Source organism: Schistocerca serialis, chromosome 9 (genome assembly GCF_023864345.2).
Source record: "Schistocerca serialis cubense isolate TAMUIC-IGC-003099 chromosome 9, iqSchSeri2.2, whole genome shotgun sequence".
NCBI lineage: Eukaryota > Metazoa > Arthropoda > Insecta > Orthoptera > Acrididae > Schistocerca > Schistocerca serialis.
Window position 1 is genome coordinate 306,203,199 of NC_064646.1, and position 14,643 is coordinate 306,217,841.

Sequence of the window (14,643 nt, forward strand, 5' to 3'; positions counted from 1 at the left end):
TTTTATGTAATGTTTGGTCTGCAGTGAAAAAAACTATGCAGAATGACAGTGATAATTTTAAGGGTTAATTCATTCAGATTCAATGTTATCAATAAAGATATGTGTAGATTTAGTGTAGTTTTCGTATAAAATAGTAGATTAAAAATAGGTGACATTAAATTGTGTGTCTAATACTCTATCAAGAACTTCTATTACACTCACAATATTAAACATAACAAAGAGTGTACTAAAATCTCAGTATGTATGATTACTTTTAAGAAACCAAATGCTTTACTGGAAAAAAGTCATTAAAAACATGAAGATCTCGATTCCAATGACGGACCAATAGACATCCTCAAACATTAGGTAAGGTTGATGTTTTGCATGTTACACATCTACATATGAATTCATTGAGGAACATTGCATCGTACTTCTGAATAACACAGCCACTGCCGTATCATATTTATTCACTGACACCGGACAAATGACTTTCAAACAAAATGATGCCCCTGTACAGGAATATACATAATGGATGTACAGGTGCATTTTGTAGACACATGGTTGACAACATGTGGAAGTTTAAATCTGGCTGTGAAACAGACTTGGACAACGTATTGGTAAGGTGACCGCTCACAATAAGTGGAAAATCTGGGTTTGAGTCCCAGTTTGGCACAAATTTTCATTGTTGTCTTTCCATGACAGAACTGATGGTCGTCCATGTTCACTACTGTGAATACATTTCATTCATTGAACATAGCTGCTAAGGTTCAGTGACCGTGTCGGAATTATATTGTAACAAATAAGCCCTCGTTCACAAATATTAAGTCAAAAATTGACCTGGTTTTGACGCTACCATGAGCGTCGGCTTCAGAATTAGACTAACTGTACTAAAACATTAGGTATATAGTACATTAATAAAATTAAAGTTTGTACTGACTCTAAAAGATGCAGTACTTACAAGTCACATATTAAAAAAGATCTCAGCCAGAAAGGCGACGTCATGAACACTTGTCAGATGGCGAGCCGCTAAGGCAGGGCCGGCCAAACGCAGCACAGTGTGCAGATGTGCGGAAGTGCTGCACATGTGTGCAGACGTGCGGAAGTGCTGCACATGTGTGCAGACGTGCGGAAGTGCTGCACATGTGTGCAGACGTGCGGAAGTGCTGCACATGTGTGCAGACGTGCGGAAGTGCTGCACATGTGTGCAGACGTGCGGAAGTGCTGCACATGTGCGACAGCGAGTGACAGCAACATCTTTTATTAGACATGTGTCCTAAACGAATGGCAGCAGCTCCACTTCCCTGTTTATGTAGTATAAGCAAGAGCGCAACATACCCAGTCTCGTTTACCCCTGGTGACCGTAACTTTAACAGAGAAGCACTGAGAAATGGCAGGTACTGTGAAAAAGCAAAGGACGGGAGATCTATGTCCTCAATCGTTTAAAAATGACTGGGAATTGCAATTCTTTTTGTAGCCGTTGGCGAAAACTCACAGTGTTTGCTGTGCCGCCAAATAATAGGCGGACAGCGTAAATTTTCAATTTAAAGACACTACAATACATATCACAGAGACGAGTGTAGTGTACTCAATAGTGAAGAATGGCAAGCAAAAGTAAATGTCCTTTAGAAAATGGATGAAACACATCAACTCGATTTTACTGTATGTCAAAGTAACTGATACTTCTTGAACTCTTAGTTTCTTGTGTTACATTTATGTCTATTTTACTGTACGCTGTACAATGTACTGTTGTCAGTTTTCCCGAATGTCAACCACACTAAATCTTCACTGCGAGCAAGTTTTAAAATCGCATTAAGAACTGCACAATTTGGGGAACCCTTTTCCGAAGGGGAGTTTGTGAAAGGGTGTCTGATTGATGCTGCAGAAGTTGTGTGTCCCACGAACGTTAACAGGTTTCAAGAAATCAGTCTATCCAAACAAACAGTGACAAGAGGTATCAGTGCTATGGCTGGCGACGTGCACAGGCAACTAATAAATATGGCTAAAGACTTTGTTGCTTTCTCTGTTGCGCTCGATGAAGCAACAGGTCTTACAGATACATCCCAGGTTGTGATATACATACGAGGTGTCGATAACGCACTTTGTGTAACAGAGGACGTTTTGGACTTAGTACCTTTGAAAGAGACTACTACAGGCGCGGACTTACTCCAAGCTGTCGAGCAAGCGATTGATGGTGTCGGTATGGACTGGAATCGATTAGTCTCAGTGAGCACAGATGGAGCACAATCAATGCAAGGCTATCAGAGAGGACTCATAGCACAGATGCGCAAAAAGCTAGGGCGCACGGACGAGACGTTGTATGGAATTCACTGCATTCTGCATCGAGAGGCGCTTTGTGCAAATTCAGTAATGTTAGAAAACGTCATGCACATTGTTGTGCGTACTATAAACTATCTGAAGACACCAAGGCTTACGCATTGCCAGTTTCTGCGGTTCTTGGAGGAATTAAGAGTGGAGTACGGCGACATACCTTACTATACCGAAGTACGCTGGCTCAGTCGAGGTTAAATGCTGAAAATATTTTTGGATTTATGTTTGATCATAGTAATGGTCTTACATGAGAAGGGAAAAAGTGAACCTATGTTGGAAGACCCTTGTTGGATATCAGACCTTGCATTTCTCGTGGACATTACGTCTCACATGAACAGCCTAAACGTCAGTTTGGAAGGTGAAAATAATTTAATTTCTGACATGTTGGAAAAAGTAAATGCCTTTAAAAGGAAGCTTGCGCGTTGGGAGAGCCAGCTATTGACAGAAAACACTGCACATTTCCCTATTTTTGGACTGGTCCATGAAAGTGCTAGATTTCAAGAATATGTGTCAATAATTGTAGAAATTAAGTTACGAGTTTGTCTCCTGTCATTCACCTCTTTGCTCGACCATTCTTGTCGCCAGTTGAAGATGCTCCGAATGATCTACAGATGGAACTGATCGACCTACAGTGCAATACAAGACTGAAGGACAAGTTCTTTGCAGTGCGAAGTACAAAAGAATTCTACGAAAATTTTTCACAAGAATTTTCACGCCTGTACCGAGAAGCCGTGAGAGTTATGTCCATGTTCGGGTCGACATATGTTTGTGAAACATTTTTCTCAGTGATGAAAATGAATACATCAAGGTTTTGATGAAGCGTAAGTGATGAAAATCTTCGCAACTGCTTGCGTTTGTCAATGAGCCGTGCTTTTGTGCCCGATATTAACTATGTCATTTCTCATGACCAGTGATAAACGTGTTTGGATTTATTCCTTTCATAATTAAAAATTATTGTTTACTAACTGTGCATTATTGCCTCATTCTGCTCCATGTTACATTATTATCAGGAAAATTGGTCATTAAACCGATTGTTCCAATGTATACTTACATTTAGGGTTTTTTTTTATGTGTGAAGGGCTACGCTCAACTGAAGTCGATAAAACATAACATTCATCTAATTGTCGGTTATTATGCAGATTTCAGACGGAACTGATGTAAGATATAGCTATAATGGTATTGAAATAACAGGTGGTCATTGAGAGGTCTGCGGTTATCATTCTGTCCAGAGGTCAGTGAGACAGAAACTATGTGGGTGTAACTGAGGGCACCGAGAATTAGTTATAGGAAAACTTGCAATAGTTTAATGCTAATTGAAATCATGAATAAGGTTCGTTGTAAGTCGTTAAGTGCTCTCTTTCTTAAATACTAGATCAAAAACATTACGGGTTTTTACGTGCCGTCAGTCAAGCTGCCTTAGTAAAAACCCACGGTTGTTAACTGTATTACTTGTCTTACTGGGTTAAACTGTTAACATAAAAGTAGACGTCTCAATGAGTAGACTGTGACAGTATTTTAAATGTTTAATATGCGAAATACCTTCCCATGGTTGGCTTGCGAGCTGTGGAAAGAGCACTAGAATGTGCCGGTACAGAGTATCCCAGCAAGTGGATAAAGCGACATCTGTGCATAGAAACGTGCACTATATGAACGCTGACGGCTGCGGCATGCACGCTGCGACCCGGAAGTTGCACATGTGCAGGAGCACCGCACGCGTGCAGAATTTCTGGCCGGCTCTGCGCTAAGGGCTACTCATACTGTGGACAAGTCTTGTTGCAACCCTTGTCCACGGTACGAGCAGCCCTTAGTGGCTCGCCATCTGACAAGTGTTCATGACGTCGCCTTTCCGGCTGAGATCTTTTTTAATATGTGACTTGTAAGTACTGCATCTTTTCGAGTCAGTACAAACTTTTTCGAGTCAGTACAAACTTTAATTTTATTAATGTACTATGTACCTAATGTTTTAGTACAGTTAGTCTAATTCTGAAGACGACGCTCATAGTAGCGTCGAAACCAGGTCAATTTTTGACTTAATATTTGTGACCAAGGGCTTATTTGTTACAATACATTTCATTCATTTGTGATGTACATTTAGAATGACTATAAATTTCATTGATTCCTGATATATACCATACTTGACTTTAAACAAAGTGAGAAAATTATGTTGAACATTTTTTACAGCGTATTCCATTATTTCACAATACCAAAAATGTATTTTATAGGTTTTTAATGGGCCAGAAGAGTTTAACAAGAAGCCTGGAAAGTCTGTATGAAAATAGGCAGAAATTACCAACAAGGCAGTTTACCAAATGTGCTTCTGCTACCCAAACATCATTCAGGTGAGTTTATTCTTCCATAATTTTTTTAGTGCATGTCATAATCATCATCAACTGAAGTATGATATTACCACAGGATTTTTCAAAGTGGACTGTAAATATTTATGTGGTGGTAATATTGACAATATAAAATTTCTGATTTTGTATGTACATGTGTCCCATTTTGTTTGAAAATACTGTTGTTTGAAATTGTATCAGATAGTTCTGAAGCAGGCACATGAATCTAAAATACAATTAAAATTTGCACCTCTGTTGTTTGAATCAAACAAGACTGCAGTTTCAAGCTGGCTGACTGTTAAGACAAGTACTGAAAACTGTATTACACATCTTCACCCATCTCAGTATCCTGGCATGGTATTTGTTTAGGAGGTATGTAATCGCAATGTGCTTGTGAAGAACACTGTTGACCAATTCATAGCCCTAGAATTTCAGATTCGTAATTGCACTGTCATGTTGTCATCAACATTCCTGAGACAGTAGTCACATTTTTTCGGAGTATGCATTTGCAGAAAATGTAGATTAAGTAGACACAACTCTGCAACTGATTGAATGAAAATCCTCAATAAGAACATTGGATGTCAGCATATATCAGTTTCAGATTGAAAATCCTCAATAAGAACATTGGATGTCAGCATATATCAGTTTCAGATAGACAAGTATGATTGAACATTATGTCAGCATATCTCGTATCCGTGACAATATTATGGAAAGGATAGATTAGTACTCACCATACAGCAGAAATGCTGAGTCGCAGATAGGCACAAGAAAAAGACTTTCAAATGCCTTGGACTACCACTATCCACCACCTCTACAACAACCTTAAGAACTCCCCCACACCCCCTCATAGCTGACAAACCCTGCCTTGCAGACCACTACATTTACCCCACCCTCAAAAACTGCCTTCTACCATCATACAGAATCCAGAACCTAAACAGCCTCGAAACAGTGTCATGAACTTTTCCTCCATAAATCTTAGCCCCACAGAAGTATGAGTCCTTTCCAAAGGCCTCATCTTTTGCCCCACACCAAAATTCACTCATGCAGGACTTGTTAAAGACCTTCTCTCCTTCTCCTAGCCCCCATAGTGGAAACACTTTTTTGCCACAATTTCTACCAATCAGACTCAACAAAAGTCCAATGTTAAACCCTGCCTGACTCAGTTCACTCGTCACCCTCACTGCCCCCAAATCACCCCCTGTTAGCTTTCCAGAATTTCTTAACCTCGAACCTAGCCTTACCATCATTCCACAAATCCCTCAATATGCAAGCTAACCTTACATCCGTAGAAAGAACTGCAATCTACCACCAAAAAACTGAATGCAACCTTAAAATCCCACCCACTGAGAAAGGCTCCACTGCTGTTATTTTGAACCACAAAGATTACCTTGCCAAAGAACTCTACCATCTGTCAGATTCATCCACCTACAAACCCTGCCACAGTGACCCCATCCAGAAATGCAGCAGGATCTCCAGTCTCTCCTAAACTCCTTAGGCTCATCCTAGAACTTCTCTCTAGAGTCCATCTCTCACCTCACCCCTACCACTCCCCCACACACCTACCTTCTACATGCTTCCCAAAGTTCATAAACCCAACCATCCAGGATGCTCTACTGAGGCTGGTTACTGTGCCTCCATTGAGAGAATCTCTGCTCTTGTAGACAAACATATTCATCCTATTACCTGCAACCCACTCTCCTATATAGAACATACCAACCATTTCCTTCATCGACTCTCCACAGTTCCTGTTTCCTTAACACATGGTACCCTGCTCGTCACTATTAATGGCACCTCTATTTGCACTGACATCCCTAATACCCGTGACCTTGCCCCTACTGACCACTACCTTTCCCAACACCTGGCAGGTTCAAAATCTACAACTGCTTCCTAGTGGCCATGTTCAACTATATCCTCAGCCTCAGTCACTTCTCCTTTGAAGGCATCACCTACAAACGAATCAGAGGTATGGCAGTGGACATCTGCATGACACCATCCTATGCCAACCAATTCATGGGCCATCTAGAGGAAAACCAATTCATGGGCCATCTAGAGGAATCCTCCCTAACTATCGAGAACCATAAACTCCAACCTGATTCAAATTCATTGATAAGATCTTTGTGATATGGACTGATGGTTAAGACACCCTATCCACATTCCTCCAGAATGTCAGCACCTTCTCCCCCCTCTTCAACCCAACAAGCTACCTTCCTCAATGTGGACCTCCACCTCAAAGACGCCTACATCAGTACCTCGTCCATGTCAATCCTACCAACAACCAGCAATACCTCCACTTCAACAACTGCCACCCATTCCATACCCAGAAGTCCATTTCATACAGCCCAGACTCACTTGACTGTCACATCTGTAGGTATGAGCAGTCCCTCCAGAAGAACACCAAGGGTCTCACTGAAGCTTTCACAGATGGTAATTACCCTCCGAACCTTGTACAGAAAAAAAATCTCCCGTGTGTTCTCTCTCCAGTCATCCCCCCCCACCTCCCAAAGTCCAACCGTCCAGCCACAGAGGAGCACTCCTATCGTGAATCAGTACCACCCAGGACTGGAGCAACTGAATCATATTTTCTGCCAGGGTTTCGACTACCTCTCGTCGTGGGCTGAAATGAGGACTGTCCTACCTATTATCCTTCCCATCCCTCCCCCAGTGGTATTCTGCCGCCCCTGAATCTATGCAATATTCTCATCCATACCTACACAACCCATGGTCATAGCCCTTTGCCTCATGGCTCATATCTCTTTAATGGACGTAGGCGCAAGACCTGTCTGATACCACTGTGCTGTGTTTTACGTGGGCGTGACGACCAACAAGCTGTCTGTCCATATGAATGGCCACCGACAAACTATGACCAAGAAGCAGCTGGATACGCATTTGCTGAATGCGCTGTCCAACATGATATTCTCCATTTTAATGATTGCTTCATATCCTGTGGCATCTGGATCCTTCCTACCAACACCAGCTTTTCTGAACCGCAAAAGTGGAAACTCTCCCTGCAGTATATCCTACATTCCTGTAACCCTCCTGCCTCAGCCGTAGTTACCCATCCTCCTAAACCCACTTATCCTCTTCATTGTTCAAACTCTGCCACCCTCCTCCTCCCACCTGATATAACCTGGAATTAAAAATAATAGGAGATAGGAGATCCCGTTTAAGAGTCAGAATTTAAAAGATCTGTGGAAGAATTAAAGATCAAATAAGGTAGAAAGGATACATAATACTTCACTGGAATTTCTAAAGTCATTGAGGGAAATGGCAACAAAATTACTATTCATGTTGGTGTGTAGAATATATGAGACTGATGATATGCCATCGAACTTTTGGAAAAACATCATCCACACTGTTCGAAACATAGCAAGAGCTGACAAGTGCAAGAATTATCACACAATCGGCTTAATAACTTATGCATGCATGTTGCTGGCACGAGTAACGTACAGAGGAATGGCGAAGAAAACTGAAGATCAGTTAGATGTCAATCAGCTTAGCTTTAGGAGAGATAAAGGCACTAGAGCAATTCTGACATTGTGATTGATAACGGAAGAAAAATCTAGACACATTCACTGGTTTTGTTGACTTGGAAAAAGCATTTGGCAATGTAAAGTGGTGCAAGATATTAAAAATTCAGAGAAAAATAGGGTTAAGTTGTAGGGAAAGGTAGGTAATATACAGTATGCACAAGAACCAAGAGGAAACAGTAAGACTGGAAGACAAAGAATGAGGTTCTCAGATTAAAAAGGGTACAAGGCAGTGATGTAGTCTTTTGTGGCTACTATTCAGTCTGTACATCGAAAGAACCACGAGGAAAATAAAAGAGAGGTTCAACAGTGGTATGAAAATTCAGGTTGAAAGGATTTCAGTGATAAGATTTGCTGCTGACATTGTTATCCTCTGTGAAAGTGAAGAAGAATTGCAGGATGTGTTGAGAAGAATGAACAGTCTAATGAGTGCAAAATATGAATTGTGAGTAAACTGAAGAAAAGACGAAAGTAATGAGAAGTGGTAGAAATGAGAACAGTGAAAAACTTGACATCAGAATTGGGGATCATGAAATGGACAAAGTTAAGCAATTCTACTAGCTAGGCCGCAAAATAGCTGAGGACAGATGGTGTTAGGAGGACATAAAAAGCATACTAATGCTGGAAAAAAGGGTATTTGTGGCCAAGAGAAGTCTGCTAGTCTTAATTTGCCATTTGGAGTCCAGCATTGTGTGGTAGTGAGAAATGGAGTGTGGCAAAACCAAAACAGAAGAAGACTGAAGACTGCAGGATGTGATGCTACAGAAGAAAATTGCAATTCATGGGGACTGGTAGGTAAGGAATGGGGAGGTTCTCTGCAGAATCGGCAAGGAAAGGAGCTTATGGAAAACACTGATTGGACATTTGTTAAGACATCAGAAAATAACTTGCATGGTGCTAGAGGGAGCTGTAAGGGTAAAAACAGTAGAGGAAGGCAGAGCTTGGAATACATCCAGCAAATAATTGAGGACGTAGGTTGCAGTTGCCACTCTGAGGTGAAACTATTGGCACAAGAGAGGAATTTGTGGCGGTCCGCATCAAACCAGTCTGAAGGCTGATGACTCAGAAGTGTCATCACCTGGATAAATCTTGCAGTCCTTAACCTGATTCTTGAATCTGTGTTTTATTGAAATGTAGTCACTCTGATATCCACTATATCTTTCTCGACAGTGTGGATCATCAAAAAGTGTGTTTGCTATGAGTATCTTTAGCCCAGCACAGAATTCCGTTAACCTTTCCGCCACCCATTGTGCTTGTCAATACCGTGATTAAATTCTCATCCCCTTTGACCTATTTTACAAGTTCTTTAATATTATCACACACTTCAATTTCACAGTCCTCCATTCTGTGGTTAAAATCTATACCTGTGTGATTATAATGTCCATTCAGTATCCATTCAATTTGGTCATTAGTATTCTGTTTGCAGCACACAACCTTTTGCTCTGTTTCCGGTTTCCCTGTGCACTATTATTCCTGCTATACCTTTATCAGACCCAGTATGATTAACCCTCGAGAGGGCGCACTGTGTATAAAGTATGCCAATCACAAAAACCATTATTTTCTACCATTCCATTGTCGGTTTACAACTGTGAGCCCACACCTATTTCTTCGTTACTGTTTCAACTAATAAAGTGGTGTGTTGTCACACATCCAACTGAGCACCAGTAATATAAAATAAACAGCAAGCTAGGTGAGAAAAAAATTTACGATCCATGTGAGAAAATGAACCATTACCTGAGCTACCTGCACAGTCACACACTGAGGCAGTTATCTACAAGATAGTTAGTAATTAGATAAGCAGTTGGCTGGCCGGAGTGGCTGAGCAATTCTAGGTGCTACAGTCTGGAACCGCGCGATTGCTATGGGCGCAGGTTCGAATCATGATCAGGCATGGATGTGTGTGATGTCCTTAGGTTAGTTAGGTTTAAGTAGTTTTAAGTTCTAGGGGACTGATGACCTCAGCAGTTAAGTCCCATAGTGCTCAGAGCCATTAGATAAGCAGTTGGCAGGAATCTGAGGCATCTGTACTGTCAAATGCTTCCAGTGGGTCATTAGCGGGGGGGGGGGGGGGGGGGGGGGCAGTGTGCTCATTTGAGGGTTAATGAATAATCCTGTGTCCTCCACCCTCCAACCCTCCCTCCACCTATACTGCCTACACTCCCCCCCCCCCCCCCTCCCCCCTCCCAAAAAAGAAAAATCCCTCGCCCTACATGCATACATCACCGACACACACACCGTGTTGGTCTCTACAACTCGATCTCCATCTTTACCATTTCCATCTCTAGATTTTATAGGTCCCCAAATTGACTTAGCATTCTAACATTTGAAGTGCCCTCCCTAATTAGCATTCTCTTTTTGTATAATAGTTCTTTCTGAGTTTTCCCAACCCAAAGACCTGAAGGAGATACTATTGTACATCTGGTATATTTTACTCTGGTGATGACAGTCATGTCATTGTAGCAGAGAACTGTTTGTGTTGCTTAAAACAGTATGGTAGTTGGATAGTGCCCTTGACAACTCCAGCAGCTGTAACTACTGGACTACTGGGCGGGGGGGCTTCTGCTTTCCATTAGGATGAAGCTTCTCTGTGTAATAGCTGTCTTGGTGACTGCCTTGTCTTGTTTGCCTCACAGACCATTTTCAGTCTCCACTGTAACTCTTGTAAGGTACTTGCAGCTGGTGCAGTTGAACCAAAGTATTTTGAGGAAGATTTACTCTCCCATCACTTGTCTTTTAACATAGAAGTTCAAAGTTCATGTACAAGCTCAATTCGTCAGTATCTTAAAGGAAACAAAGATTTATTAGTTTATTTTCTATGCTAAATTAATTTCATGGTGCCCCTGTATTGTATGAATGACAGAAAATGAAATACTTCATTTTGGTTAATTTCGCTAGTCGTGCACATTACTGGAGATTTTTAATTTTGCCAGTACTTGTACGAGGTAGGAAATGTGTTGAGCATGCTGTTCATGGGATAAACAAACACTGTATATAGAGCTTCTGATCTTTGGAATATAGAAATGATTTGGGGACACATTGTAAAATTAAGGTTGTCCTTTGTTACTCACTTTTAGAGTTGTGTACTTTTCCTGGTCTTTCCTGCACATAGTATCTTTCAACATTTGAATTCACACCACAATAAAATTAAGTTTACAGTGGCGGGAAGGAGATGTCAGCAACTATTTAGACTTTATGATTGATGTTAGTAAGCCATGCCATTTATTTAAGATATACAAGGAAGTAACTTCTACAGATATAATAATACCTACCTGTTCCCAGAAAAAAAAGAACTCTCCACTCAGGCTTCTATTCCATGGTACCCTACCTGCTATCTATACCACAAGCTATACCGGATTTTGTAAATGAATTAAAAGTAAGTAAAGAAGTAGCATGCAACAATGCCTCTAGTGTTACCCTAACTGACAACACACTCACTAGAAAGAAGAGGCAGAGGGTAATAGCACTTCTGTATCCTTCTCAGAAGCCACTAAACTACACTGATAAGAAATGAGCCTCCAGGCAATATATATATTAAAAACAAAGATTCCATGACTTACCAAATGGGAAAGCGCTGGTAGATAGACACAATAAAAAAACACGCAAACACACACACAAAATTTCAAGCTTTCGCAACCAAAGGTTGCTTCATCAGGAAAGAGGGAAGGAGAGGGAAAGATGAAAGGATGTGGGTTTGAAGGGAGTGGGTAAGGAGTCATTAATCCCGGGAGAGGAAAGACTTACCTTAGGGGGAAAAAAGGACAGGTATACACTCGTACACACACACACACACACACACACACACACACACAAGCACAAGCAGACATTGGTAAAGGCCTTTACAAATGTCTGCTTGTGTCTGTGTATATGCGGATGGATGGATGTGTGTGTGTGTGTGTGTGTGTGTGTGTGTGTGTGTGTGTGTGTGTGTGTTTTCCGCTCCCGGGATTGGAATGACTCCTTACCCTCTCCCTTAAAACCCACATCCTTTCGTCTTTTCCTCTCCTTCCCTCTTTCCTGATGAAGCAACCGTTGGTTGCGAAAGCTTGAATTTTGTGTGTATGTTTGTGTTTGTTTGTGTGTGTATCAACCTGCCAGCGCTTGACTTATGTCAATAGGATTTTTTATGATATCAAATATAACCAAAAGACCGAAAATTGACATTATTTGAAATTTTGGCTGTTAATAAACACCAATCAAAGAACGTGGACCTGGTCCTCAATGACAAAACAAAATTTCATTACACACTCCTACTGTAGTAGCAGCCATCAGTTAATATTTTCTCACCATTAGGTAATATGTTTGTTGCAACTATTACACAACCACATTCCATAGACTCATTTCCCCCCCTCTACCCTGCCTCCCCTCCATTTCGATCTGTCTATCACATTCACCAGTTTTTCCATATAATGTAGTAGTTCAGATCTTCTTTGTTAATTATGTTATGCTTGTGTTTTTGTATCGATACACCAGGTGTAGAAGTATGAAACTGGAACTTCCTAGCAGATTAAAACTATGCTCGACCGAAACTCGAGCTCGGAACCTTCGCCTTTCACAGGCAAGTGCTCTACCATCTGAGCTACCCAAGTACAACTCACGACCCATCCTCACAGCTTCAATTCTGCCAGTACCTCATCTCCTACCCTCCAAACTTCGCAGAAGCTCTTCTGCGAACCTTGCAGAACTAGCAATCCTGGAAGAAAGGATATTGCAGATACATGGCTTAGCCACAGCCTGGGGAATGTTTCCAGAATGAGATTTTCACTCTGCAGCGGAGTGTGCGCTGATATGAAACTTTCTGGCAGATTAAAACTGTGTGCCGGAACAAGACTCGAACTTGGGACCTTTGCCTTTCACGGGCATGTGCTCTGGAATTTCCTTATAGATTGTACTAGCCATCAGTATAAGGCCCAAGAGACCGCGTCTGCAGCACCATCTGCTTCCTTTAATGGCTGATGACAGATGTCAGCACACAGTAACAGAAGTTCCAGACAACGGTATCCGTTTCAAACCCGTAAACATTTTGGGTTTTGTGCCTACAAATTATGATTTGCGGACAACACTGGTTTTCTGTTATCATTTGAAGAAAAGTGCTGCAGAATCACATCGAATGCTTGTTGAAGCTTTCCGTGAATGTGCTGTTGGGAAAACCTAGTTTTTCGAGTGGTTCAGAAAATTCAAAAGTGGTGACTTTGACATGAGAAATAACAAGCTTGGGAAACCACCAAAACAGTTCTAAGGCAATGAATTGCAGGCCTTATTGGATGAATGTTATACTTGGACTCGACAGGAAGTCGTGGAACAATTGAATGTCATGTAGAAAGCTGTTTCTTTCCAGTTGAAAGCTGTGGGAAAGGTGCAGAAAGTAGGAAAATCAGTTCCGCATGAAGTGAAGTGAATGAAAGACAGCAAGCAAATCGGAAGACCACTTATGAAATGCTGCTTGCCAGATACAAAATAAAGTCATTTCTCCATAGAATAGTGACAGGTGATGAAAAATGGATATATTTTGAGAATCCTAAGCATCATAAATCATGGGCGAATCCAGGCAAACCATCGACATCCACTACAAGACAAAATCGCTTTGGAAAGAAGACAGTGGTCTGTGTTTGGTGGGATTACAAGGGTGTCATCTATTATGAGCTGCTAAAACCTGGTGAAACGGTTAACACTGATCGCTACCAACAGCAAATGATCGATTTAAATAGAGCATTACATGAAAAATGACCAGAATATGGAAAAAAGCAACACAGAGTCATCTTGCTCCATGGTAACGCCCCAACACACACAGCGAAACGGGTCACAGAAACAACTGAGGCATTATTTCATGCTTTTTCAAAATCTTCACAGGTATTTGGGTAAAAGAAAATCACCATTAAAACAAATAACTCACTTTATAGCCATCATGACTACACTCCTGCACTACTTCCAATGAAAAGAATGCATCAGCATGTGTCTGCTCTCCTCCAAACATATGCTACATGCTCCACCAAAATTACAGAAAGTAGTTGCCCACCAAATACAGTAAATATACAATTTTCACAGAGTATTTCGTTCTAAGATTAATCACAACTGTTAAATTTAGTATTTCTTAATGAAATACAATTATTTTGTTCTACTGATAGTGGAAAGTTCTCCATAATGTGTGGTGTATGAATAAATCACAATCATAATGCCTAATTGTTCAGCACTCCTGAGACAACTGATGTGTGCAATTAAGAGTCTCTTGTAGAAGTTAATGTTGTTGTGGGTGCTCAGTTATGCTATACTTTTGTAATAACAAGAAATTCCTTACGAGAATGAGCTGGCACAAATGGATTATCTAATAACCTATTCTACTGTGTTGAATATGAGTATACACCACAGAGACGACAGTATTTGTGTTATTTTTAGCAACTTTTCAGTAACCTCCACTCAAATCGTAAAATTGGAATTGGAGAGATGCTGTCTAGTGTTGTGTGTGTTCTGTTGTCAATTTT

General features: G+C 40.9%; 1 protein-coding gene across 5 annotated transcripts in view; it reads left to right on the top strand.

Annotated features, from left to right (window-relative positions):
- Positions 1-14,643, top strand: part of LOC126418923 (uncharacterized) — an 89,765-nt gene that overhangs the window by 45,330 nt on the left and 29,792 nt on the right. For all 5 annotated transcript variants that reach the window (XM_050085946.1, XM_050085947.1, XM_050085948.1 and 2 more), the window contains exon 6: positions 4,530-4,646. In XM_050085946.1, coding sequence (XP_049941903.1) covers positions 4,530-4,646 — 117 coding nt within the window. The remainder of the gene's footprint in view (positions 1-4,529; positions 4,647-14,643) is intronic.